This window comes from Propithecus coquereli, unplaced genomic scaffold, assembly GCF_000956105.1.
Source record: "Propithecus coquereli isolate 6110/MARCELLA unplaced genomic scaffold, Pcoq_1.0 Scaffold221, whole genome shotgun sequence".
Taxonomy (NCBI): domain Eukaryota; kingdom Metazoa; phylum Chordata; class Mammalia; order Primates; family Indriidae; genus Propithecus; species Propithecus coquereli.
The window spans coordinates 2,933,856-2,961,045 of NW_012147301.1; the positions used below are offsets into that span (position 1 = coordinate 2,933,856).

General features: G+C 39.6%; 1 protein-coding gene across 1 annotated transcript in view; it reads right to left on the reverse strand.

The window, feature by feature from the left end:
• ZNF609 (zinc finger protein 609) overlaps positions 1-27,190 on the reverse strand; it is a 226,483-nt gene that overhangs the window by 63,499 nt on the left and 135,794 nt on the right. The window contains exon 2 of the mRNA XM_012644828.1: positions 6,694-6,919. Within this exon, the coding sequence (XP_012500282.1) occupies positions 6,694-6,919 (226 nt within the window). The remainder of the gene's footprint in view (positions 1-6,693; positions 6,920-27,190) is intronic.

Consider the following 27,190-nt stretch of genomic DNA (forward strand, 5'->3'; position numbering starts at 1 on the left):
AGAGAAACAAAGAAGGAAAAACAAGCAAATCTTTGGAAAAAGATGATTACTCTTTTTTAGACATTTTGAATTTAAGAAATCATCTTCTGGTGATGTGCAAGTTCGGCAGTCTGAATGATACTGGGCAAAAGGGACAAGTGTACAGATGAGTTTTGGGTATTGTTTATATCAGGGAGACAGCTGAAGCCATGAATATACAGGAGAGCACTTGAAAAAGAAGGCTGCTGGAGTGACAGCTTTTGGGAGCTATGATATATGAAGGCTATGCAAAGCAGAAGAGTGGCAGAGTCTGCTAATTGCTTCCCCCTTTCCTTAGTAAGAGCCCCTATTTTGTGTGGGGAAGCAATGTATCCAGCAAAAAAGCTACATTTCTTTGCCTTCCTTGCTTACAGGGTAGCCAATAAGATGTAAGCAGAAGTCTTAGGGTGTGACTTCTGGGAAAGCTCTTGAAAGCATTCAGATGGGATACAGATGTTTTTTTCTTTTCCTTCTTTTTCAAGACTGGAAAGTAGATGTGATGGCTGGAGCTATAGTAGCAATTTTGCAACAAAGAAGTAACTTTAAGGCACCCAAAACATTGATTGCATTGTGAAGTCACCACACCAGCCCTAGACTAACTACCTAGGTCCAGATTCTCTTATATTAAATCATTATTATAATTTCATTTTCTGTCCCTAGCAGCCAAATGCCATTCCTAACTCAATGTTTCCTCAACTTTCCCCTATGGTTCTGCATAGTAAATGAAAAAATATATCATGGATAAGGCTGCTTTCCTGTAGGGAAGGGATCAGGGCACGAGCTGCTATAGGCCCTATCTAGAGGCCGATAGGACTGAACGGACCAATATTTCAGCATCCTAAAACCAACCAGGAATTTCTGATCAAATGAATACAAGGAAGAAGAGGAATTGCCACAAAATAAAAGGAATAACCAGTTAGAAAAAAAATAGATTTAGAGAAGTATAGTATGACAAAGGCAGAGAGGAGAGTTTCAAGAATAAAGAAATAATAAAACTTCTATTTTTTTTTTCTGTCTATTTTCTTCCACCACTACCAGATGAGGAGATAATAAAGCTTCTAAAAGCCTAGGAAGGGCTGGGCGCAGTGGTTCACGCCTATAATCCTAGCACTCTGGGAGGCCAAGGCAGGAGGATCGCTTGAGTTGAGGAGTTTGAGACCAGCCTGAGCAAGAGCAAGACCCCACCTAAACTAAAAATAGGAAAAATTAGCCGGGCATCGTGGCACATGCCTGTAGTCCCAGCTACTCGAGAGGCTGAGGCAGGAGGATCGCTTGAGTCCAGGAGTTTGAGGTTGCTGTGAGCTAAGCTGATGCCATGGCACTTTAACTCAGGGCAACAGAGTGAGACTCTGTCAATAAATGAATGAATGAATGAATGAATGAAATAAAAGCCTAGGAAGGACTGAGAGAAGACCTTTAGAAAGTAATCATTGGTATGAGAAGTGTTTTAGTCAAATGGTGGTAGAAGAAATCTGATGACAGGATGTTATACAATAGTGGGGAGTGAGAGTGGGGGCGGGTAAAAAGAGATTGGAAACAGCAATAGAAAGTAGTGAAGAGAAGGGAGAAGTTGGTAGTTCAAAGGGGTAGCAAGGAAAATATTTTCACTGTATGAAAGTGTTGCAGAGAGAAAGAGTTTAAATAGAAGGGGAAAGAATGAAGATGAAGGAAAAAGCAGATAAAATTGACAGTATAAAGTTTCAAAGAATCTTCTGAGTAAGAAGAGAAAAATTATATGATAGGGTAAGAAAATACATTTTGAGGAAGAGAGGAGGGAAGCTGGGGGAATTTAAGGTGGGTGGTTTTGATCTTAGTTGTTTAAGAGCATGAAGAGAGAATGAAATAAGTGTGCTGGGGAATGGGAATATAACAGGGAGGTGAAGGGACTACTAAGCAGTATTGCAGGCTCAGTTTATGTAAGCTAACATATCTTCCATCAAAAACAGCTCAGTTTGGGAATTCTTCCACTTGTCAGTATAGGATCAGGAGTTGAAAAACGGGAGGTAGAGATTTCCTGAATTTGAGACTGGTATGGTGTCATGGTTTAAACGTATGCCCCAGAGTTTATGTCTTGGAAACTTAAGCCTCAGTGCAACAGTGTTGAGAGGTGGGACCTTTAAGAGGTGATTAAGTCATGAGGGCTCTGCCATCATGAATGGATTAATGATGTCATCATGGGAGTAGGTTCCTGATAAAAGAATGAGTTCCACTCTCTTCCCTTCCCCCTCTCTCACAGGTCTTCTCACCATGTAATGCCTTCTGTCCTGTTGTGACACAGCAGGAAGGCCCTCACCACATGCAGTCTATTGATCTTGGACCTCCAGAACTGTGAGTCGAATAAACTTCTATTGTTTATAAATTACCCAGTCTGTGGCATTCTGTTACAGCAGCACAAAATGGACAAAGACCACAAGGTGAGTACTTTCATTTTATGATGAAACAAATGTACAACAAATATACAACAACTATATAATGAAATTACATCAGTGGTATTAGTATTTCTCGTTTTCAGTTGATACATGAAACTGTTCGGTTTTTTTTTTTTTTTTGAGACAGAGTGTCACTCTTTTGCCCTGGCTAGAGCGAGTGCCGTGGCGTCATCCTAGCTCACAGCAACCTCACACTCCTGGGCTCAAGCGATCCTCCTGCCTCAGCCTCCCGAGTAGCTGGGACTACAGACATGCGCCACCATGCCCGGCTAATTTTTTCTATATATTTTTAGTTGTCCGATTAATTTCTTTCTATTTTTAGTTAGAGACGGGGTCTCGCTCTTGCTCAGGCTGGTTTTGAACTCCTGAGTTCAAACAATCCGCCCACCTTGGCCTCCCAGAGTGCTAGGATTACAGGCGTGAGCCACCGCACCCGGCCGAAACTGTTCGTTTTTAAGATGCCATAGTCAACTAGTACTGGATCCATGCTGATTCCATGGTTTAAGGAATACATTTTTATAACTTAAGTGCTGACAGGTCCTAACTGGTCACCTAGTTCAATTCTACTTAAGAGATAAGGTAACTAAGGCCCAGAGAAGTTAAGGGATTTGCTCAAGGTCACAACGATAGTGGCAGAGATATAGCAGCCTCTTGATTTCATTCTAGTACTCCTTCCACTGTACCACAAGTTCTTCCACAAAGTATATTTGCCAAAGTAAACTACATCACTGGTGTTTGTCTTCACCTTAGTGCTGCTGTCCAAAAAAGGAAAACCTACAGCTTCTCTTGGAATCTTATCTAAAGTCAACCTTGCTTTTTTTAAAACACCATAGAAGCCAGTAAGCAATTTTGCCTCAGCACAAGTAGATGGTTTCTTATACATTGTCTGTAGGACTCTGGGTTAAGGTTAAGCCTTGTGAACCTGGAAGAGACCTGGTACCTGCTATTTTGATTTGAGATGAGGTGGGACAAAGTAAAATCAGATGGAATTAGACCCTTGTATAGTGCTAAGAATAAGCAACAAAAAAACAAGGAAAACATTCCAGGTGAGTTATAAGTTGGGTCTTAACAGTCCCAAGGTTGAGCGTAGTCAAGAATGACCTCTTGGCCAGGCACAGTGGCTCATGCCTATAATCCTAGTACTTTGGGAGGCTGAGGCAGGAGGATTGCTTGAGGTGAGGAGTTTCAGACCAGCCTGAGCAAGAGTGAGACCCCGTCTCTACTAAAAATAGAAAAAACTAGCCTGGCATGGTGGTTCACGCCTGTAGTCCCAGCTACTCAGGAGGCTGAGGCAGGAGGATCCCTTTTGAGGTTTGAGGTTGCTGTGAGCTAGGCCGATGCCATGGCACTCTAGCCCGGGCAACAGAGCAAGACTCTGTCTCAAAAAAAAAGAAAGAAAAAAGGAAGGACCTCTTCAGTGCTGACTGAATTATGAATAGCCTAAAAAGAGATGGAATCTGCAGGAATTTCAAAATGCCTCCAAGGCAAGGTTTAAAGTGAGCAACAGGGAGAGGGGAAGAAAGAAAGAAGCAACACTGTAGGACAAGGAGGCAAAGAAACCAGGAATAATTGAGGCCATAACCCCTACAACTGTTCTCAGCAAGGTGGCTGAGTCCTACAGGGACCTCAGCATCCTCCTTTCCTCTCAGAAACCAATCAATCACAGCTTCTCTCTAAGCTGTAAGGATTCTTCTATTTGAAGATAGTAGTTTGCTAGGCAAAGAGACAGACAGAAGTACAAAAAGTCAAAAAAAATCTGGAAAGCTGGAAGATTTTTTTTTTTAAAGTATCTGTATGTAGTTGTTATGATTAACTTGAAGACTTACTTAGTACATTAGATCTTATAGATCTCTAGAAAATGATCTTTACAGGAAATCTATTACCTGAAGATGAAAAGGGTTATAAACCAACTCTGATTCCAATTCGGACCTTCGTCAACTGACAGTTCAGGTGAAGGCCCTCTGGGGTGGCCAGAAAGCAAAGTAAAGTTGAGTATACCACTGCAGAACAATTCTCTTTCCCTTGAGATGAAAGAAAAAAAGAAAGAAGAGAGGTACTAAGCCTTGAAACACAAGACAGTAAATGGAAGAAAACCTGGTATTAAAAGTAGAACTAAACACCTTGCAGATTTAGATAAATGAGAGTGATCTCAAACCCCATGAAAGCAGTACTTATTCTGAGTTTCAGAGAAAGTGTAGAATTTTGGAAAGTATTCTGACACAATTCCTAAGTTCAAGCAATGTTGTAATATCTGTTAGATATACATTAACCCAGGTCCACAAATGACAATGATGTGGATGCAAGCATTCATCCTAATATTTTTGAGAGCCTACTATAGGCGCCAGGTATTAAGTACTGTGGATACAAAGGTGAGCAAATCAGAGTCCCTAATCTCACAGAATTTCTAAAACAGCGGAAGAGATAGCTATTAACAGAAAAATCACACAATTATAAACCGAGTTGCAAACTGTGATGTGTGCTGTGAAATAAAGTATAAAAGTGCGTAACATGGGAACCTGGTAGTAGGCTGCCTGCGAAAACCTGACAAGAGAGCCTTGCATAGCAAATGATTTACAACAACAACAACAACAACAAAATCTGTGTTAACGTCCCCCTGGCAGGGACGGGCAAAAGGTATTTTAAGATAAAAAGGTATTCATTGTCCTCAGGAGAGTGAAAAGGTTAGCTTTACTCTCTCAAAAAGTTTTTGTTAGGTTTACATGTACAAAAAGCAACTTGCCCTTGGAGAATGTCATCATCATAAAGATGGGTAGAACAAATAGGCAGGAAATTGATGTCTTCTATGTTCAATACATTGAGACAAGAGGCTCTGAAGGTTGCTTGGTGGCACAGAAATGTGGTCTGGATATGTTCATCATTCCAACAGACTCTGTGGCTTTTCAGACATTTGGCCATAAGCAGATGACATTTTAAAAATCAGACAGCCACTTTGTGATTTCCAGATTGTAAATTGTATACACATATCCATCAACCTCTCTGCTCTATCTTCTCTGCATCAGTTTCCACCACTCAGGCACACAATAAAACCTCATTAGCAATGTTATTCTGAAAGCTGAAGATTGACTATATCCCTAATGCTGAGAAAGCCAAGAACATAGAGTTCTTAACCTGTAACACATCAGTACCTACTGCATGGTGAACTTTAAATAAATACTGAATGACAACAAAATATTCAGGGGAACAGACTAGAATGAAACGCCTAATTTTCTATGGGCAGACTGACAAGATAGCTCTGTGATAATCAGAGATAATTAGCTGTGCTCCTCTGAGCCTCTAAACTCCTCAGAGTGAGGACATTTTGCAAGTCTGGTTACTGATGCAGAGACATGATGGGACTCTGAGGCCCAGCCTCTCTAACTACACATACTTTGACAAGGACTTGGATTCCTTATAAAAAGAATGTGCTGAAACCACATCACCACCAGATGATACCAAAAGATCTGAAATACCTGGTTAAGTCCCTTTGCTCTTTTTCAGGTTTATGAACTTTCAAAGCAGAAGAGATTCTGTTCTCAGCAGTAAATGGAACATACAAGAAGTCTGGATGGTAGCCTCGGGCAGCAGTAACCTACAGTGAGCCAACTGCTTAGTGGATGTCTGAAAATAAGACCATGTAAATATTTCCCTGTTGCCCTGGCCTATAAAATCTGTACTAAGTGACAGACATGAAATGGCGAGGTAGCTGGGCAATGAGGCAACCAGTGGGAAGAAGGAGCTGGCTGCACCTCCAGGTGTTAAAAAAAAGGCAAGAGCTGCACATTCAATGAGCCAATATTAAGTCAATTTAAGAATGACTGTTCTCCATTCCCTTGACTCCCTCAGCTGCCCTTTTACTACTTTTTCTCTTCAAGCTTGACCCAAAATTTCATTAATAATCTAAATCTCCCATATAAAATGACAGAAGGGGTAAGAAGAGTATAGAAACAGTCTGAATTACCTGGCCAGCATCTATCAGATGACTGTTAAGCACCAGGGCCAACACTGTTGAATAGCTATGAAGAGGAGATAAGTAATCTAAAAAACTGGCACTGGCAATCTCTAGAAGCCGGGAGATTTTGCTAAGAAGTTCGTTAAACCTAAATCCTCTGTGTGGGTTATCGCCAGCAGGCTGTGGACACTTGAGACTTCTAATAAACACTTGGCAGTATTTACAACAACAAGCCCCTATTGGCTCCCCTGCAGAAGCAGGATGAGAAGGGATGGCAAAGCTACACATCACACTTACCATCTTCTGTTTCCTGCCACACGATGCCTTCGAGGTTGACACTGGTTCCAGGTTCACATGGGCCCAGGCACTCAGGCTCTGTGGCTAGAGCCACATCACATGTGTTGACCCCAACTGATCGGGTACGAACCATGATCTGCTCACAGGGAGATGAGATGTCATTATTGACCACTGGCACCAAAAGGTGCAGTGGCAGCACCGCTGGTGTGGAGACAGGGGACTCCATCTGTGGGAAAAGAGAAAGCAGTAGCTGAGTTGCAGGGAGAACATTTAGAGGAAATACCTTTTCTGTATTTAATCTAGTCCTACATCCTTTCCTGTCGGAGTGCAGAGGGCTCTAAATATAAGACTTTGGTCCTTCCTTTCAAATTCTAGCTCGTGATACCACTACAAATCTAGTGGTTTAGATGAGAGCATCCTGTACTAGGAGAAGCTCTGTCTCTTATTAATGATCTTCCTTGTAAACACTACCTGGCTAAAAGTGCCTTTTTTTTAAAAAAAGAGTTCTATTTTTTCTCATCTCATTTAAAAAAGAATCAGGGCCAGATTTCAATATTATCTGAGCATATAGACTGATGAGAAAGAAAAGGCCCAGCTTCTAAAGCATGTTCTATTGCGCACTGCTATGCTTCCTACCAATCTATTAATAGCATCCCCAAAATGGTGTATTAGTTAGGTATAAAATCCATGAATATGGATGGGGATGAAAAGAGGAAGAAATATGCAGATCCTAGGAATGCCATGATTCTTAATGATCCTAGGTGCTTTAATAAATCTTTAGCTAGAAGGAAATCTACTTAAAAGTTATAGGAGGGCTGGAGGCAACATTGTGGGGGTTTCTAACCCTCAGAGACTATCGCAGTGATTGGTTAATAAGAATGGTATCTTAGAGTATGACTCTAACTTCAAATTTATCTGTAAGAAACAGGAAGTGCTGTTGCTATCCAGAAGCCAATCCATAGCAGTCCGAAGATGCAGCTGATTATACACACAGACAGACATAGTCAAACACCAGCAATCGACCTCCAAAACTAGAACTTCTCACTAGAATGTAATTAGGTTCCAAGAAGAATGCAACACATCTACAGACAACATAAAAGTTGTAATGAAGCTAGTGATGATCCCTTAACTCTTTAAATTCTGGCATTTATTAGGCTGACAAAGTACCAACTTTGAGCCTATAGTGCCCAAATCCTAAATGAGCATAATGTCTTGGCATACACAAGTGCTCCTGGGAAGCCAGGAGGAAGCTATGCTACTACAAAGGCACTTAATATACACATTGGCTGATTTCCTCTGAAGATTAATTATGATACCAATCAGCAGACCTAGAAAATCCTCTTCTCCTTGTGAAAGATTTTTCAGTCCAGGTTAAATGTAGTCCTTGAATAGAGACATTCAGAGAAAACCACACATACATCCATAATCTAAGCTGCTCAACAGCTCTGCAATAGAACTCTAGTTCTGGGATAATTTACTGCATGACCACCACTCTACCTATAATCCATCTCCCTTCCCCCCAGACAAACACATACATACACTTTTCTAACCTTGAAAACTAATCTAGAAGCTGAGTTCTGGGTACTGCATCCATTCTCTACAGCTGGCTCTGACTTTTTGGCTTAGAAAACCATCATCATTTTTTTTTATTTTTATTTTTTTGAGACAGAGTCTCACTCTGTTGCCCAGGCTAGAGTGCCGTGGTGTCAGCCTAGCTCACAGCAACCTCAAACTCCTGGGCTCAAGCGATCCTACTGCCTCAGCCTCCCGAGTAGCTGGGGCCACAGGCATGCGCCACCATGCCCGGCTAATTTTTTCTATATATTTTTAGTTGTGCAGGTAATTTCTTTTCTATTTTTAGTAGAGACGGGGTCTTGCTCTTGCTCAGGCTGGTCTTGAACTCCTGAGCTCAAACGATCCTCCTGCCTCGGCCTCCCAGAGTGCTAGGATTACAGGCGCGAGTCACCATGCCCAGCCGAAAACCATCATTATTTGCAGATCATCACTGTCAGAGTCCAGAGAATGCTCACACACTGATTCTGATTAATTTGGATCCCTGAAGAGCTGCCGAAACAGCCTTATTGGCTTATTGACTCACACTTTCACACACATCCTTATACTTCCCTAACTCTACCTTTTCATAAAATGAAATGGAAGCAGAAGCCTATATAATGAACATTCTACATTTATGATAAATGCCAAAAGGCATTTTTGTTCTTTTGAGAATCAGGCATTTATAATTTAATTTGGCAACCTTGGGATGTGACAGATCCTGGAAAGACCCTTTAAAATTTCTATATATTGATTTGAAGGTAAAAACAACACAGAAAAAGTAAACTGGAACCTCCCTACTATTCCTCTGTAGGGCTGGAATCTGGCTCTAATTCTTAAGCTCTTTCAGGAATGCTGTAAGAAACCTTTGAGAGTCATTAGAAAGAGGAAATTAGAGACAGTACACAGATCATCTTTATTCTTGGCCTTACCTCTGTTTCTTTGTTCTTTCTCTTAGAGAGGAACTGAGACAGAAGCAATTTCAGTCAGTATGTACATTTCCTTTACTTAGTGTTTAGTCCCTTTCTATACTTTCTTCTACTAGCAAGAGAAATTCTTTCGAGGTCCTCTTTCTTGGACACAGACATTGGCCTAAACCTTCTAGGTCACTCCCGTGAACTTTCTGATTACCTTGCTTGTGTATGTGCTATTGCCAATTTGTTTCACAGCTGAGGAAGCAATCCCAGGCACAAAAGGAGATAAGTCCCCAGTGGGACACCTACACACTCATTCAGTCATCAAGGAAAGCTCTTTTCTGGAAGTGGTTTTATTTCCTGCTAGGTTATTCAGTGCTCCTGGGAGGCCAAGAGGAAGATATGCTACTACATTCTATATAAAGCCAAGCCCCCCCAATTCTGCACTGAGAAATCCAGAAAACAACACCTAAGATGTAAATTGGAAACACCACTCTTGCAGTCAAACAGTTTGCCGTATTAAATCCTGCTACAGAACATCTAAAGAGAAAAAACTTTCGCTGGACTGATTACTAAGAATAACAGAACCGACTCATACACATGAGGAGCTGATTAATATGTATGCACGAAACTACCCTTACTGATCAGTTACTAGGTAGAGTTCAGGATCTCAGTATGCAGATGACTTTATTTAATTATTTAATTAATTTAAAGAAATGTTTAGTGGTGGGGAAAAGTGAAGAAATCCATCTATGGCTTTGGAACTATTCAATTTCCTTCTACTTTGCAACAGAAATCTAAGGAGAGATCACAGAGCAGCACAATAGTGTTCAACTACAGCTCCAGCTCTGCTAATTACCATTTGGTCACATCTATAACCTACATTAAGCCATACTGCATAATAAGCAGCTCTGTGATATTCATCTAATAACCTAGGTGGCTTTACAGGATTTCTTATTCTACTATTCGTTGCAACAAACACAGCTTCATTCATCACTCTCCAGAAGATAAAAATCAGAAAAGGACTCATTTTACCATCTTTCTCACATACTCAGTATACGAGAGCAAGGATTGTCAGAAGATTGGTCCCATCAGGGAAAATAAGGAATAGGAATATAAAAAAGTTAAGGTCATTAAATGCCTTAATGACTACAATAACAACTAAAATTAGGCCAATTCTCAGTCTCTAAAATGCTAAGAGGTGCCACCATGGCTCTTGGGGCTCAGTTTACTGGAGAGGTAAACAACAGAACAATCATAAAACTTAAAAGAGATTTACAGAGAATTTAAAGAGGAAATCTCTGGAGTTTCCCAAGACTTTATGTCCTTTATCTTTTAATGATACTTCCTTTCAATTCACCTTCAGATATTAGTTTAATAGCACCTATCAAGGATCTGATTGCTGATAGGCAGGTGACACAGAAACGGAGATCGCAGAGAAGAACAAAGGAAGGCCAGAGTCATTAATCTCCCCACAAGAAGTAATTATACACTGACTTCAGCTGCCTCCCACACCTGAGAGGCATGGATGGAGAAAAATCTTCAAGGCTGAAACGTAATTTTAAGAGTAGAAAACACTAAAGAAATATTTGGGACAGACTTTTGCCTCTTACTTTCATAATCTGAGTCTCATATCTTCACCTTCACAGTCAAAAGGCAGAAAGGAAGTTAGTTCTGCTGATAACCGCAATAGTTCTAAGAAACTCCCTTTTCCTCAAGAATGAAAAGATAATTGGGGATAGTGGTTAGATGAATGTTCAGATTTATTTGGAATTATCAGATAAGATTGTATAGAAAGTAGAATGTCATCAAATACACTAAATACTATATTAATAAGGTGTTATCTTTCTCAATAATCTCAAATGTCCTTCAAGATTTTACAGTGACTCAGCATCAGCAATTCTAATAGTAACATAGGTGCACAGAGCAGAGGGATTAAAAAGACTTACTGATACATGGACAAACACATAAATACTCCCCTCCCCTGCCAAGGTATATAAAACTTGATTTGCTCACCAAGTGTTTATTGTGGGTTATTAAAAATAATTTAAAAATTTAAAATTTAAAATAAAAATTTTAAAATTTAAAATTTAAAAATCCCATTTATCTACTTATTATGTTATTTGTCACTCAAACTAAAATATGGAGAAAAAAAATTCCTCAATTATTTGAACCAGTTCCTGCTGACTGGAATATTTTTTTTTTTTTTTTGAGACAGTCTCACTCTGTTGCCTGGGCTAGAGTGCCGTGGCGTCATCCTAGCTCACAGCAACCTCAAACTCCTGGGCTCAAGCGATCCTCCTGCCTCAGCCTCCCGAGTAGCTGGGACTACAGGCATGCGCCACCATGCCCGGCTAGTTTTTTCTATATATTTTTAGTTGTCCAATTAATTTCTTTCTATTTTTAGTAGAGACGGGGTCTCGCTCTTGCTCAGGCTGGTTTCGAACTCCTAAGCTCAAACAATCCGCCCGCCTCGGCCTCCCACAGAGCTAGGATTACAGGCGTGAGCCACCGCGCCCGGCCCTGACTGGAATTTTGAGACAAAATAAGTTTACATCATTTTTTTCCAATTAATTAAGGATTATTTTTGCTTGTTCTGAAAAATCAGCAATTCGTTGTCATGAGAAACTCATAGTTAGAAATCACGGAATAACTGAGGATGGAGGGAGAAATCTGAATGCCTCCTTTCCACAAATTCTTGTCAGAATGCAACAGAATATCCTGAGTAAATCCCAAAACAACCACAACATTTAACTATTAGTGGAGAAAATCCAGCACCTTTTCAAACACTAAGCACATACACTTGTACCTTGCTTCCCTCACCTCCTTTTTTTTTTTTTTAAAGAGTCTCCTGGTCTGCTGAACTTCCAGATTTCACTTAAGCTGCTTTGAAAAAGAATTTGATTGTAACTCTGGTTAATTTCCAAAACATCTTGTAGCAGAAGGCAACAAGGAAAAAGAGGAAAAGAAAGACACAGTAGGTGACAACACAACCAGTCTTCAAATAGTTCTTAGAAGCTACATATTCCATTATTCACAGAAAAATTACTTTAGCATTTAATTTTAACCAATCAGCACCTGGTCAAGGTCAGCTGTGAAAGCTGTTCCAGTGTGCACCAGAAAATGCAAGTGCAGTGAACCTATAATTTGAAGACTATAGTCTGTAGTCTGTTCTCCTGCAGTGATCCCTATATGGGCTCAGGCTCAGACCCTAAAGTCCTTTTCTGGTGAAGAGAAAGAGATAGCAGATCAAGTCTGTTTAAATTCCCTGCATGTGTGATTGGATAAATTATGCACGAAATTTAACAATGAGAAAAAAAATCTCATAAGCAAAATCAGTGCACAACACAAATTACATGGCTGTGTCTATTACTGTGGCAAAGCGTTTTTTTTTTTTAATCTGTTAATTAATTAATTTATTTATTAGAGATGGGAGTCTTGCTATGTTGCTGAGGCTGGTCTCAAACTTCGGGTCTCAAGCAATCCTCCAGCCTCAAACTCCCAAAGTGCTGGGATTACAGATGTAAACCACTGTGCCTAACCACGGCAAAGGCTGTTACTGAATGAAGCATCTCCACTGCTCTTTCCTAAGTCTTCTCACTCTACCATCTCCTTCCTGCTTGAAATTCACATTTTCCTTCAGCAAAGCTATTAACTTTGCAGTTCATGAGTGATGACAGAGACCTAAGTACTCCCTCTGAAGCTGACTGTATTTTTGCCACAGAAGGCTGATGATCCCTCCCATTCCTCTATCACTCCAAGGGAAGCACTACAATTTTTTCCCAAAATAAGGAACTTCTGCAACTATTTCCTTTCCTGAACATACCTCTTTTATTTACTTTCACAAATGCATTTCCTAAAAAGTCAAGTCTTGAGTGTGTCACATTTCCACTCCATTCTTTTACCCCTCAGGATATAAAAACAAACCAGCAAACAAAATAAATAAAAAATAACCCACAATCCATATAAAGTTAGCAGAAAGCTTAAAGCCTTTTCCTGAATCATTCAGAATCACAGATGTCAGAAGTCTTAAAATAGTGATTCCTAGGACAGCTTGCACAAGCCTATTAACCTATAATATGGCTGGACCAAACTGTACTAAAAAATTAATGAATCATCATTCATGTTGATAATCCTATGAGAAAACATAAGAATTCTAAATTGAGACATCACAAACCACATCTTGCACTGCTATAGCTTAGGAAAGAAATGGGATGATTCTCTTGGCTCTAAGCCAGCTGTTCTCAAACTTTTGGGTCATGGAAATCCTTAAAAATTGAGAGCCTTAAAGAGTTTTTGTTTATGTAGGCTGTTCGTATTGATATTTAACATACTAGAAATTAAAACTAAAAGATAAGCCGGGCGCGGTGGCTCACGCCTGTAATCCTAGCTCTCTGGGAGGCTGAGGCGGGCGGATTGTTTGAGCTCAGGAGTTCGAGATCAGCCTGAGCAAGAGTGAGACCCTGCCTCTACTAAAATTAGAAAGAAATTAATCGGCCAACTATATAGAAAAAATTAGCCAGGCATGGTGGCACATGCCTGTAGTCCCAGCTACTCGGGAGGCTGGGGCAGTAGGATCACTTGAGCCCAGGAGTTTGAGGTTGCTGTGAGCTAGGCTGACGCCATGGCACTCACTCTAGCCAGGGCAACAGAGTGAGACTCTGTCTCAAAAAAACAAAAAAAAAACCTAAAAGATAAAATTAATAATTTTGAAATAGCAAAATTAGAGACACAGAGAACTGATTAGTAGTTGCCAAGGATTAGTGCTAGGGGCAGGGCAAGGGGAAGGGTCAGGTGAGTGTGGTTATATAAGGGCAACAAAAGAGAGCCTTACGGTGATGCAGCTGTTCTGTATCTTGACTGGCGGATACACAAACCTACACGTCACAAAATTGCATGGAACTAAAGCGCACGCGCGCACACACACACACATCAGTGCCAGTAAAACAGGGAAAATCTGAACAAGATGGGTGATTGCATCAATGTCAACATTCTGGTTTGATATTGTGCTATAGTTTTGCAAGATATTACCATTGAGGAAAACTAGGTAAAGGGTATGTGAAATCTCTCTGTAGTATTTATAACAATTACAATTATCTGAAATAAAAAGATTGATAAAAAAATTGAGGCCCCCCCAAAGAACTTTTATTTATGTGAGAGAGATAGATACTGATATGCACCACTAGAATTAAAACAGAAAAACTTAGTATGTATTAACTTATTTAAAATAACATTAAAAACCTATTACATATTAACATATATAACAGTTTAAATAAAAAAGCTAGTTTTCCAAAAGAAAGAAAAAAAGAAGAGTGCTTTTTGAAAACATTTTTGCAAATCTCCATAATGGCTGGTTTAATATTAATAGAAGACAGCTGGATTCCCATGTCTGTTTCTGCATTCAATCTGCTGGTGAAATGTTTTGGTTGAAGTATATAAAGAAAATTGTCCTCACACAGAATATATATGGTACAGACACATATATATATATATACGTAAAATATATATCATATATATGTGTGTGTGCATTTTTTTGTGTTTTTTACAGACAAAATAATATACAGAATGTTTGTATTTAATAACCTTTTCAGATAATTGGATATTCTTCTTTGATATGACACCAAAACTCAGCAAGTGATAGTTCTTAAAGGTTAGAAAGGTTAGTGGCAATGTGGAATCTGAAACTGTATCAATCAACTTTTTGTACTCTGTTATAATGTATTAAAATCCATTGGTCCATCTTGTACTTTGAATGTTTCTTTTACCCATTAGTGATTTTTTTAACATATACTGGTCATTAGGAAAATATTGGTACACCGAGTTACACAACTCTTTCAAATATTGAAATACTTCATTAATATAAAAAAGTTATATTCATAAATATTATCTCTGATCTCATCAGAAAAGACTTTAGGCACTGGTAAACTGTCAAGCTCACAGAGGGACAGATACAAGTTTTCCAAATTGTAATTTTTGCTTGAAAGCTCAAGTTTTATCGTTAAGAAATATTATCGGCCGGGCGCGGTGGCTCACGCCTGTAATCCTAGCACTCTGGGAGGCCGAGGCGGGCGGATTGTTTGAGCGCAGGAGTTCGAGACCAGCCTGAGCAAGAGCGAGACTCCGTCTCTACTAAAAATAGAAAGAAATTAATCGGACAACTAAAAATATATAGAAAAAATTAGCCGGGCATGGTGGCGCATGCCTGTAGTCCCAGCTACTCGGGAGGCTGAGGCAGAAGGATTGCATGAGCCCAGGAGTTTGAGGTTGCTGTGAGCTAGGATGACACCATGGCACTCTAGCCCGGGCAACACAGTGGGACTCTGTCTCCAAAAAAAAAAAAAAAGAAATATTATCAGTTGTTTTCCTTGGAGTAACAGGCTCATTTCATTCATCTTCAAGAAAACGTCTGCCAAACAACGAAGTCTGAGAAATTGTAATTTGTCAGTTGTTCTTTTAAATAAAAATGGCATTCCATGAAAAAACTGGCTAGTTCGGCTCACAATTAAATTGCACAAGTGCTTTTCCTAGAGACAAACATTGTTCTTTGGCATGCAGCAGAAGTGCTTTATGTACACTTCCCATTTTGTCACAAAGAATGTAAAATGACACGTAGCCAAAGGTTCAGATTTAATAAAATAAAATTAAAATTTACTGCATTTTTAAGAACATTTAAAAATGAAATTGGCTTTTAATTTCTTAAATCTTTCACTTTGAGCATACAGTGGTAACAACCGTCCTGTAATCCCAGCAATTTGAGAGACTGATGCAGGAGGGATTGTTTGAGCCCAGGCCAGGAGTTCGGAGGAGCCTGGGCAAGAGTGAGACCCCTCCCCCATCTCTATAATCAATCAATCAATCAATCAATAAGAAAAAAATAGCTGGGCATGGTGGTGAATACATGTAGCCTTAGCTACTCAGGAAGCTGGGGCAGGAGAATCACTTGAGCCCAGGAGTTCAAGGTGGCAGTTTGCAATGATCATGTCACTGCGCTCCAGCCTGGGCAACAGAGTGAGACTTCGTCTCTTAAAAAAAAAAAAATTGTGACGGCTAGTAATACAGTTTGGTGTCGCTGCCTTGATTCTGTGCCAAGATGCCAGCCATCTACCCACAACTGCTTTTGCACCAGCAGTGCAAATGTCAACAGAGTGAAAAAGGCAAATGATGCCTTAGTATTATCAAGAAAATAGTTTTGACCTTACAGAAAGCCTAAAAAGTCTTCAGGAATACCTAGGGGTCTGAGGATTACATTTTGAGAACCAATCAAATTCATCATCTGGGATTGGGGAAGAGATCAGCTTCCCCAGAAGCGTATGCCCACCTGATTCCTAAATAGAACCAGGATTCTGGTAGGAAGGAAGCAGAGGGAGATTGCCTATTCAGTAGGCAAACAATAGTTTTTGCCACAACAGGGCAATTTGAAAGGAAGGGTGAAGGAAAAAAGACAAGAAAGCAGAGTAGGGTAGGAAAGAGTGCTTCTAAGATTCGCAGACTAAGGGCTAAGTACGGGATGTTTACAAGTTAGATGTTAATAAATTTCAGCAACTGAGTAGTAAGTAGATATTCAAAAAATCTGAGAGAATGAGGAATGTCTATCAACTACTGATAAAATTGACCCTTACCTGTGGCAGGGGGAGGGGGAATCATTCTTTCCAGTGCCTATTTGTTTTGCAATTGCCAAGGATAAATAAGACTTCTCTGAAATTATAATTTAGTAATTCAGAAATTAAACATGCTATTATCTAAAAGAAATTTTAAAACAGTTCCCAATGAACCAGGAGCCATCATTTCCTACAAAAGGCTTCCCTGTCCTTGCCATTTAAGCTAAAGGTATAGAGATAAAATTTCAAAGTGGTATGAAGGGTGTTGTACAGTATGGGTTAGTTAACTCCTGATTGTAGACACCTTAGCAACCATAGCACTACTGAACCTAGTAGGAAATGGCCATCTGTTTAGATAGGATCCAATGCCCAAGTGTCTTCTAGGTGATTTTGTGTTGGAGAAGGTCCCAGAATATCCATTGATTTGTATAACTTCCATATAAGACTTAAGGATTTGACAGGAAATAATGGGTGATTCTGATGAAAGGTCATTCTATCTAAAGAATGTACCTTAACCAGCAAAGCAGACTTGTGTTCCTAGAGAGCACGTTTATATATTTTATATCATGTATATATGTTCCTAAAGAATATGCATAAGCAAAATCATAGCATCACAGTATGAAAGAACGTTAAAGACCATCTAACTAACCTCTGAAGGTAGAATATTTTCTATAATAGGTAGTCATATAACTTCCATTAGAACTCTACCTCCACCTGCTTGGGTGGGTGGAGAAAATAACCCTTACTTTATTAGCGTGACTGAAAAGATTAAATTCTATAACATACATCAAGTGTCTAGCAGTGTGCCTACAGTGTTCTGGCAATCTCACATGACAGCCATTATTAGCTCTGCTAAGAGTCAAGTCATTCTTGAAAGCTCATGTTGAGTTTCACATTCATTAAAGGCCCCCAGAACCTTTTCTCCTCAAATTTTAATCAGCCAGATTTCCTGAAGATCTGTACTTTTATACCTGATTACTTTTAACTAAAAATATATATAGTAGCAAAGGATATAGAGTGAAAAGATTCTCTCCCATCCCTGACACTCAGTTTCCTTTCCCACAGGCAACCACTGTGATGTGCCTTCCCTTTATCCTTTTTATACAAATGATAGTGTACTATATATATTGTTCTGCACCTGATTTGTTCATGTAACAAAAATGTAGGTAACTGTTTTAAACTTTAAATGCTAATATTCCTAAAGGACAGATGAGTTGAAATCTCAGCTCTATGCAAACATAGAGCCTAGCCAAGAAAAAAATAAAAAAGAAAGAAAAAGAAATCTCAGCTCTATTATTTAATAGCTCGGTGACCACTAATATATTATGCAATCTTTCTCAGCCTCAGTTTCCTCTTCTGTAAATTAAAACCATCAAAGATACCTATATTTCATCAGGTCATCATAGTGATTAACTAATTGTAAAGTGCTTAGTATACAGTACCTAACTATACACAGTAAAAGTTCATTAAATATTAACCAATAATAATAATAGTAATAATAGCATCTTATTAATTTAATTTCATCTTTCCAATGTCTTATGACATTGTCAATCTCTATTCAGGCATTTAGTGCTTGAGCTATCCATCTGTTGTGTTTCATGGTAGTACAGTTTGGATTTTTCATAATGTTTTTCCTCCCCTCTTCTGGTAAAGGACATCTCTTTTTCCTGTGGGAAATCCATTCCTCTGACCTCACTCCACTACAAGAAGGAGCCCAGATCTATCAAGACTACATGAAATAGGCTCTCCACAAGCTATACAAAATCTTCCTTTCTTTGGTACCTTACACTAGAAGGACTCATTAAACCTGGAGTTGCCAGAGGCCATTTTGCCTGACATATGAAGAAGGCTTGCTTAGGAGCCCCTACCTAAAACTAATAACCTCCATTCCTGAGAACCTACAAATTTCTTGTTTGCTTAAACTAGTTTGTACCAGATTTCTATCACAACTGAAATAGTCCTGACCACTGTATCACCCACCAATTTATTTATTTACCCACAAACTTATACATATACATTTTATTTAGTCACTGAAATTATAATAAAAATGTTGAACAAGACTGGACCAAAGGCAAAGTTTTGTATACCACCTCTATCTTGGCTGACAAACATCTAGTAATCTCTACTCTTTAAATATAGCTCTCAGTCAGCTATAAAATCACTCAACTGCATCACCATCCAGTACACATTTCATCAACATGTCACCAAGAATATCATAAAAGGCTTTTTCAAATACCTTGAAGAAATCAAGACACTCTAATCTACCCACCTAATAACTCTATTGGGGATAAAAGACAGAGAGAGGCTGGGTGCAGTGGCTCATGCCTGTAATCCTAGCACTTTGGGAGGCCAAAGTGGGAGGATGGCTTGAGGCCAGGAGTTTGAGGCAGTAGTAAGCTATCATGATGCCATTGCACTCCAGCTTGGGCAACAGAACAAGACCTTGTCTCAAAAAAAAAAAAAAGAAGGGTGGGTGTGGGAGAGAGAGAGAAAGTAGTTTAGCATGCCTTGTTTTAGAACTTAACTTGGTTCCTAACAAGCATTCTTTTTCTGGATTCCTTTCTTCATTCAGCAACATTAAATATCTACTGTGGTTTAAGCACTACACTATGCTAAAGTCATGAATATAATATGATCCCTGTCCCTAGCACACATGTGAACAAGTTATTAAAGCAATGTCATATAGGATGCAAAAGAGGTTAAGTACAAAGGGAGCAGAATCACTGTGTCTACCTGGGAGGGAGGCAGGTGACATTTCAGCTGAATCTTTAAGGCGTAAATTCAACAGAAAGATAAGGAAAATTAGGTTATTTTAGTCAGATGCAACTCCAAATATATGTCCTGAGAGGGAGCCACAGTAGTTTGGCACTGAGGAGTTGGAGGGAATGGCAGATTATAAGTCAGGGTAAAGAAAGCCACTATAGAGTTATAAGCAGGAAAGTGACATGATGCAATACGCTTTTAAAATTTTTACTTTGGCTTTGAGGGAGATTAATCAGAAGGCAAGGACACCAGTTAGAAGCCCACTATAACAGTCCAAGTGAGATATAACAATGGCTTGAAACGAGGCAGAAGTAGTTTAATGGAAAGAAAGAATGGGTTAGAGGTGGAATCAATAGGATTCAGTGACTGACTCAGTCAAGGAGGTAAGAAAAATCTGGGCTGACTTCAAGGTTTCTGGTGCCATTATCTCAGATAGGAGATAAAAGAAAACAACAGCAGCAGCAACAACAGCAACAAGGACAAATTGTTGGTGGGATTGAATCAAAAAACACAAGTGTTAAGTAGGTAGCTCGACGTAAAGCATTGGAACTCAGGAGAGAAGTCAGGGCAGTAGTTAATGAAAGTCATAGGCTTGCTTCGGTGAGATAGCCTAAGGAGACTGGAGAGAGAGAAAAAAAGGAAGAAAGCTGAGGAGAGAACCTAGGGAACACTGACATTTAAAGGAGCAAATCCAGAAAGAAAAGACCACAGAGAAGTCTGAAAATGGTGATATAATCATGATGATAAAAGCAAACTTTAATTTATTGCTTACTGTGTGTGTATTTTATGTGTATTTTACTTATTTATTAAAACAACTCTCTGGGGTAATTACTATTAGTATATGCTTCTAAAGATGAATATATTAAAGCCAGAGGGGCTAGGTAACTTGGCTAAGGTTACTACTAAGTGGTGAGGCTGGGATTCAAACTCAGGCAATTTGACTCCAGAACCCATGAGGTAAAAAGAACTGAGAACCAAAACTGAATGAATGGTGTCACAAGAAGTCAAGGGGAAATGGAGTTTAAAGAAGTAAATGGGCTAATGTCAAACTCAGCAAGAAGTTCTAGTTGCAGAAAAGGGTAGGGCACAAAAGCAAAACTGCACTGGGTAAAGGAAAGCATGATGAGGCAAAAGGAAGATAATTAGAATTTATTGTATGCCTACTGTGTGCAAGAACTTCTACATATGTTATCTTATTAAATCTCGTAACACCCCTTTGAAGTAGATCATAGCTTTGTTTGATAGAAAATAAACAGAGCCACAGGAAGGTTAATTGACTTGCTTGTAATTAATTACCCAGTTATTAAGTGGCAGGGCCAGGATTTGAACCAAGGTATGTCTGACTTTGAAGCATGTGCTCTTCTCCACTACACCATAATACTCCAAAGAAGCTTAGGAAGCCCAGAAAGGAGTGCAAGTAGCTCACAAACTATTTGTTTATATTCTGTTCTAGGATTTTGCTGAAGATCACTGTTAAGCTCTATAGTCTATGATTTTGAAAATTTGGACCTTTGCCTATCTGCAATCTTCTGGTACTCTCCCATTAGCAGGATAAGCTAGACAACAGCAGCACTGACTACATGTGCAAATTCTTTCAATATTCTCCAATATGATTAATTTGGACTTAGACACTTGAACTCAATCAAAACTCGAGGTGCTTTCTCAAACAAGAAAGAGGGTACTTGCTATTTAATAGTCCTTTGCTGAAGCAAATTTATCTTCTGTAAAAAGGACAATCAAAGGTTGTTCAGTGATTTTTACCTATTTTTAAATGTGAATTTGCACATTAATTTTGATAAATCCTTAGTGTGAGCTCCAGCTCTCCCCTCACTAGCTTTAAGACCTTCTTCAGCTGATTTAAAGTTTTTACATGAATGCATCCTCATCTGTAAGATGGGGATTTAACTATCTCACACAGCTGTTGAAAATGGAAGAGAAGAGGCCTATAGACCTAACCATCCAGCTCAGTTTCTGCTCAATAAATGCTATGACGATTTATGTCCTTCCCCAACCTCACCGTCCATTACTACTCTCCTCCCAATTTATGCTCTGAGTTTCATGGGAAGAAAGGACTTTGTTGTCAAACAATATGTTTAAAAACCACTGGTTTACTTAAACAATAATGGCAATGTCCAACTAGGGTGATGGCACCAGGAACAAGCGGGCCAAATCACAGGACCTGGCAACCTGCTGGGTAAGCAAGAGGCATAACGTGGAGGACACAGCGTTAAGGAGTTAGGGGAACAAATGGGAGGACGTGATGGCTCAACTACATGGTGAGCAGGACTTGCCAGACCAAAGGGGTGGTGGGAAAGTGAGGTACGGGAAGGGCACACAAAAATATTGATTTTTGCTTAAAGTTGTGTCATAACGTGGTTCTGATTTTTCAGTAAAAATATCTTCCAAAGTGGAACTGAAACACCTGTCATATTTCAGTCTTCATCTATATTTCACTTTTCAACAACTATATTGCTAAACTATATTTCAATTTTCAATAACTACTCCTTAGCTCACTTCTTCTAAAACAAACCAACAAAAAAACCAAAATACCAAATAACAAGGCTATATACAATTTACAATTTTGTAGAACATATTTAACATCTGGGGCTTACAAAATCCAATAGAAATTATGAGAGGCAATTCATTTTTCAAGGGACAGAAAACGTAAGTTTCTTGAATAGTATAACTTAGAAAGACATCAGAGCATTCTGACATTGGAAAGTACTCTGTCCTTAAAAATGTTTTAACTAAGGTAGAGCATTTGGCAAACCAACAATGTAAGAGTCACTATATTCTAGTTAACAGATTTTTACTGCTTTTACTACTAAACATGGTCCTTATTCTAATACTCACCAATACATTCAACAGAGCAATAAAATGGAGAATCATATAACTCGGTAAGTCTCAGAAAAACAGACATTCTGTATTTGTAGAGTCAATAAAAATTTCAAGTCCTTTTTAGATTAGAGATGAACTAGCAAACAAATAATCACAGAAGTGAACAAAGGACTGCAAGTATCCTGCCCAGGGAATAACTGCCAGAGGAAATGGGGAAGACTTCATACTGGGGTGGACCTAAAGGAGCAATTTCCCAAGAAAAAAAGAACAGAGCATATTCCAAGCAGAAGGAACAGCCTGTTCCAAGGTGCACAGGCATGAACAATTACATTCAAAGAACAAACAGCATGTTGTTTAGTTTTGGTTAAAGAGTACAGTGAGAGTGAAATTTAGACTTAACTTTGCAGGTATCAGGAAGCCATTGAGGAATTAAAGCAAGGGGGTGATTTAACAGATTTGCATATTTAAAGGTAAAATTAATGGAAGGAGAGGAGTAAACTAAAGAGACTGAAAAGGAGGGATCCTGCCGGCACGGTGGCTCATGCCTGTAATCCTAGGTGGCTCATGCCTGTAATCCTAGCTCTCTGGGAGGCCGAGGCGGGCGGATTGTTTGAGCTCAGGAGTTCAAAACCAGCCTGAGCAAGAGCGAGACCCCGTCTCTACTAAAAATAGAAAGAAATTAATTGGACAACTAAAAATATATAGAAAAAACTAGCCGGGCATGGTGGCGCATGCCTGTAGTCCCAGCTACTCGGGAGGCTGAGGCAGGAGGATCACTTGAGCCCAGGAGTTTGAGGTTGCTATGAGCTAAGATGACGCCACGGCACTCTAGCCTGGGCAACACAGTGAGACTCTGTCTCAAAAAAAAAAAAAGAAAAGGAGGGATCCTAGGAATAAACACAGTAAGTAATAAAGGTCAGAAGTAGGGGACAACAGGAGGGACTCAAGAGACATTCAGGACCTATAAGCAATTTGACTTTGTAAGGCATCAGACATGTAGGTAATCAGTAAAGGAGTCAGGTATGATTACAATTTCTGATTCAGATACCTGGGAGATGATTCATTCCACAAATATTTACCAAGTACCTAATACATGTCAGGCACTACTCTAGGCACGGAGGATACAGCTACGAACAAAACACATGAAAATCCAGTCTTTGGAGTTTGAATTAGAGTGGATGGTACTCTATTACCATCCACTCCAAGAAAAAGAACAAAAAGAAATAGGTTTTAGTTTGGGTTTGGATGAAGGTTGCAGAAAGAGTGTGATTAGGTGTTTTTAAAATTTTTTTACTTTGCTCAGTTGCCAGCATTGTAAGAAAAAGAAGCTTGGAAATGCATTATAGGAAAAGAAGTAGATAGGTCTTCAGTGTACAATCTGAAGGGGTCATGGGAGTATTTTTAAGAACTCAAGAATAATATATATATAAATACAAATAAAAACACAATATAGCCAGGTACTGGTGGCTCATGCCTGTAATCCCAGCACTTTGGGAGGCTGAGGCAGGAGGATCACTTGAACTTAGGAGTTCAAGGCTGCACTGGGCTGTGATCCTGCCAGTGCATGGGTGACAGAGTAAGACCCTGTCTCTACAAACAAAAAACAAACAATGCCCCCAACACACAATATAATTTTCTAACTTTTTGATGGGCAAAGATGAAAGAGTTGAACATACCCAAATTGGCAAGAGTATGTAAAACAACAGGCACTCTTAAGGCTCAGTATTAGTTGGTACCTTCTCTAGAGGGCAGTTTGGCAATATGTATAAAAATGTAAGATAAAATGCAGATGCGCTTTTGTCCCCAAATTCCATTTCTAGAATTTGTTTCAAGAAGCTAACAAGACAGGTACACAAAGATGTATGATGTACAGTTTGCTTCAATGTTGTTTTTAATAGCCAAACAAAAACAAAACAAAAAAAAATCAGAAACAATCTATCTGCCCACCATAGCATAGATCTCTATCTACCATCAAGGACAGATATCTACAACATATTTTTTAGCAAATAAAAGGAAAAAAGGTTACAATGCAGCATGTATTGGCCCACTAATGTTAAAATGATCTCTCTATATAAGTGTATATGACTCTTACACAATGTGTACATCAGCAATAGAATTAGAGGTTCAGATCTGGGAAGATGTCCCAGCAGTCATTTCCCAGGTGTTAAGATTCTAGATCATTTTTAATTTCTCTTATATTTTTTGGTATTTGATTTTTCATTACATTGAAAATTTATTATTCCTGTTTAAAATGTACTTTTTATTTTGAAGGAAAAGGGAAGAATGTTTACATATGTGAAGATTTATTATAAGAGACCTAGGTGAGTAGGGAATGGGCAGTCAGGGAAAGAGAGTGAGAATAGTGTGGCATGTAAGTAGAAGGGGGAGGCGAAGGGTGAGGACATTAGGTTAGAACATCCATTGCACAGGTCACTGGGAACAGGACTGGCCCAGAACAGCTGGGTGGTCCTAAGAGTTGGGGACTGGGTAGTATTTCTGTGACCTTCCTAAGGCAGATATTTATAACCTAAAGACAGCTTGTATTCATTTGATTCTAATTGTCTAGAACCAAGCAGCAGCATCTAAACATATGCAAATATGCAAAATCTTTGTTGAGAAATAAACAACAATACCACCCCCACCCCACCCCCCCAGCCCATGGCAACCAGAATCCTATCTGGAACAGAGCCAGAAAAAGCCATGTTTCCAGCACTTCTGAGAAAACTGTGGCTGCTGCTTATCAAATTAAAATGCAAAGCAGCTCACTCCAGTGTCACTGGGAACTGTCAGAAAGGGATTATGCTTCCCACCCCAAGGATGGAGGTCAGCTAAACAATACCCATCTTCCAGTGCTGAGAAGGAGGGAGGAGGAGGAGAAAGATTAGGCCTGTTTCCAAATAGCAGGCCCGCCTGCTTGTTACCGTGGTAACCTCCTTTCCCTGAGCTGCTCTCATTTGTCTCTCTCTGCCTGACCTTCATGTTGCTCTGACAGTAACTGAGGAGGAAAAGGTGCCCGCCTGCCAGCTAAGCACTCAAGCTGAGGGCACTGAGCAAGAAAAAGAGGCACTCAAAGTCCTTCTCATTCTAGACTGTAAACTGTGACCTTAGAGCGATTAGAGTCCTGAAAGAGATTTCTGGTGGCCCTTGTCATTTCATCCTTCCTCCCCTGTGCTCAGGGCCACCTCACTTCTCTGATACACCCATATAGTGTGAGGAATCTGAGTCAGAGTCAAGTGGGTAGGTGAGAAGTCACAGGGAAGAGAAAAAACAAGGCATGACAAGCTGAAGAATAGAGATAATAAAATATTAATTCAAAACTGCCTGAGACAACTCTCAGCATAGTGGTTAAGTACGGTTTTTAGTTTCCTTTCTCTTCAGGATTTGTGCCATGTGTTCAGTCAATGAAGATGTGAGGGCAATTAAGGTACTTGAGACGGGGCTGAGGAAAGGGCTCGAACAGTGGGTTTGTTTTTTTTTTTTAATTTCAGGGTATTATGACGGTACAAGCATTAAGATTACACTTTATGTCTTTGCCTCACCCAAGCAAGGGTTAGGGGTATGCCCTTCTCCCCCAAACAGTGCTTTTTAATGTTTTTCAAGCCCTAGATACACAGAACTCAATCATTTAAAAAATAATTATTGAGTACCCCTTGTGTGTGGCTCCTGTGCTGTGCACTGGGTATGGGGTGGTAAATGAAAGAGACAGGTAAATACATACAAATTAGAAACTGTTATTAAGTAACGACTATGGGCTGGGTGCGGTGGCTCCCGCCTATAATCCCAGCACTTTGGGAGGCCAAGGTGGGAGGATGGCTTGAGTCCAAGAGTTCAAGACCAGCCTGGGCAACCACAAGACCCCATCTCTACACAAAATAGGAAAATTAGCTGGGCATGATAGCCTGCACTTGTAGTCCCAGCTACTTGGGAGGTTAAGGCAGGAGGACTGCTTGAGCCCAGAAGTTTGAGGCTGCGGTGAGCTATGATGATGCCACTGCACTCTATCCTGGCCAACAGAGCTAGACTCTGTGTCGGGGCGGGGCGGGGGGGGGAAGCCAGCCAAATGTTATCTACTGAGTTCACAAATGATTATTAAGCCATCAATCCTGAAGATACTATGGTCTATGGTATCTTAGAAAAATAAGACACTTATTGCATGTCTTAGAAAAATAAGAGCTACAGTAGAGGGGTACGTCTTCTGCCATTAGCAGTCACTGTCATTCCAAAAGACACCTCTGTATGAGAGTAGGGCTGACTTCTATTTAGCTCATCTTAAATGGCATCCTCAAATCCATCACAGACTTTTCCCCAAACCTGCTAAAACTGACTTATGTTAGAGTAATGAGCTTATAAAGGAGGTGGCAAGGCCAGGTTTTAGTTCTGGTTTTCTACCATTTATCTGCATAACCTTAGGCAAATCACTTTACTTCTCCAAACTTCAACTTTAAGAAATAAAGTAAGCAGAGTCTGGGCGCAGTGGCTCACACGTGTAATCCTAGCACTCTGGGAAGCCCAGGCGGGAGGATTGCTTGAGGTCAGGAGTTCAAGACCAGCCTGAGCAAGAGCAAGTTCATAAATTAAATGTGGGCCCTGTGCAGTATGTGTTTTTTCTTTCCTTCTCCAAGTTCTCTTGCCAGACCAGCCCAAATTCAGCTCTTTAACTTTCTAGCAAACTTAAATAATGTTTTAGCTTTAATCACAATCAGTATGATCAAACCATATCACATCTAACTTTTTACTAGCATCTGGTTAGTCTCAATTTTCAATGTAACTTATCTGTGAATACCATCAGGAACTTTTTAAAAGGGTAGAGTGTTTTCTGCCAAATCTCTAGAG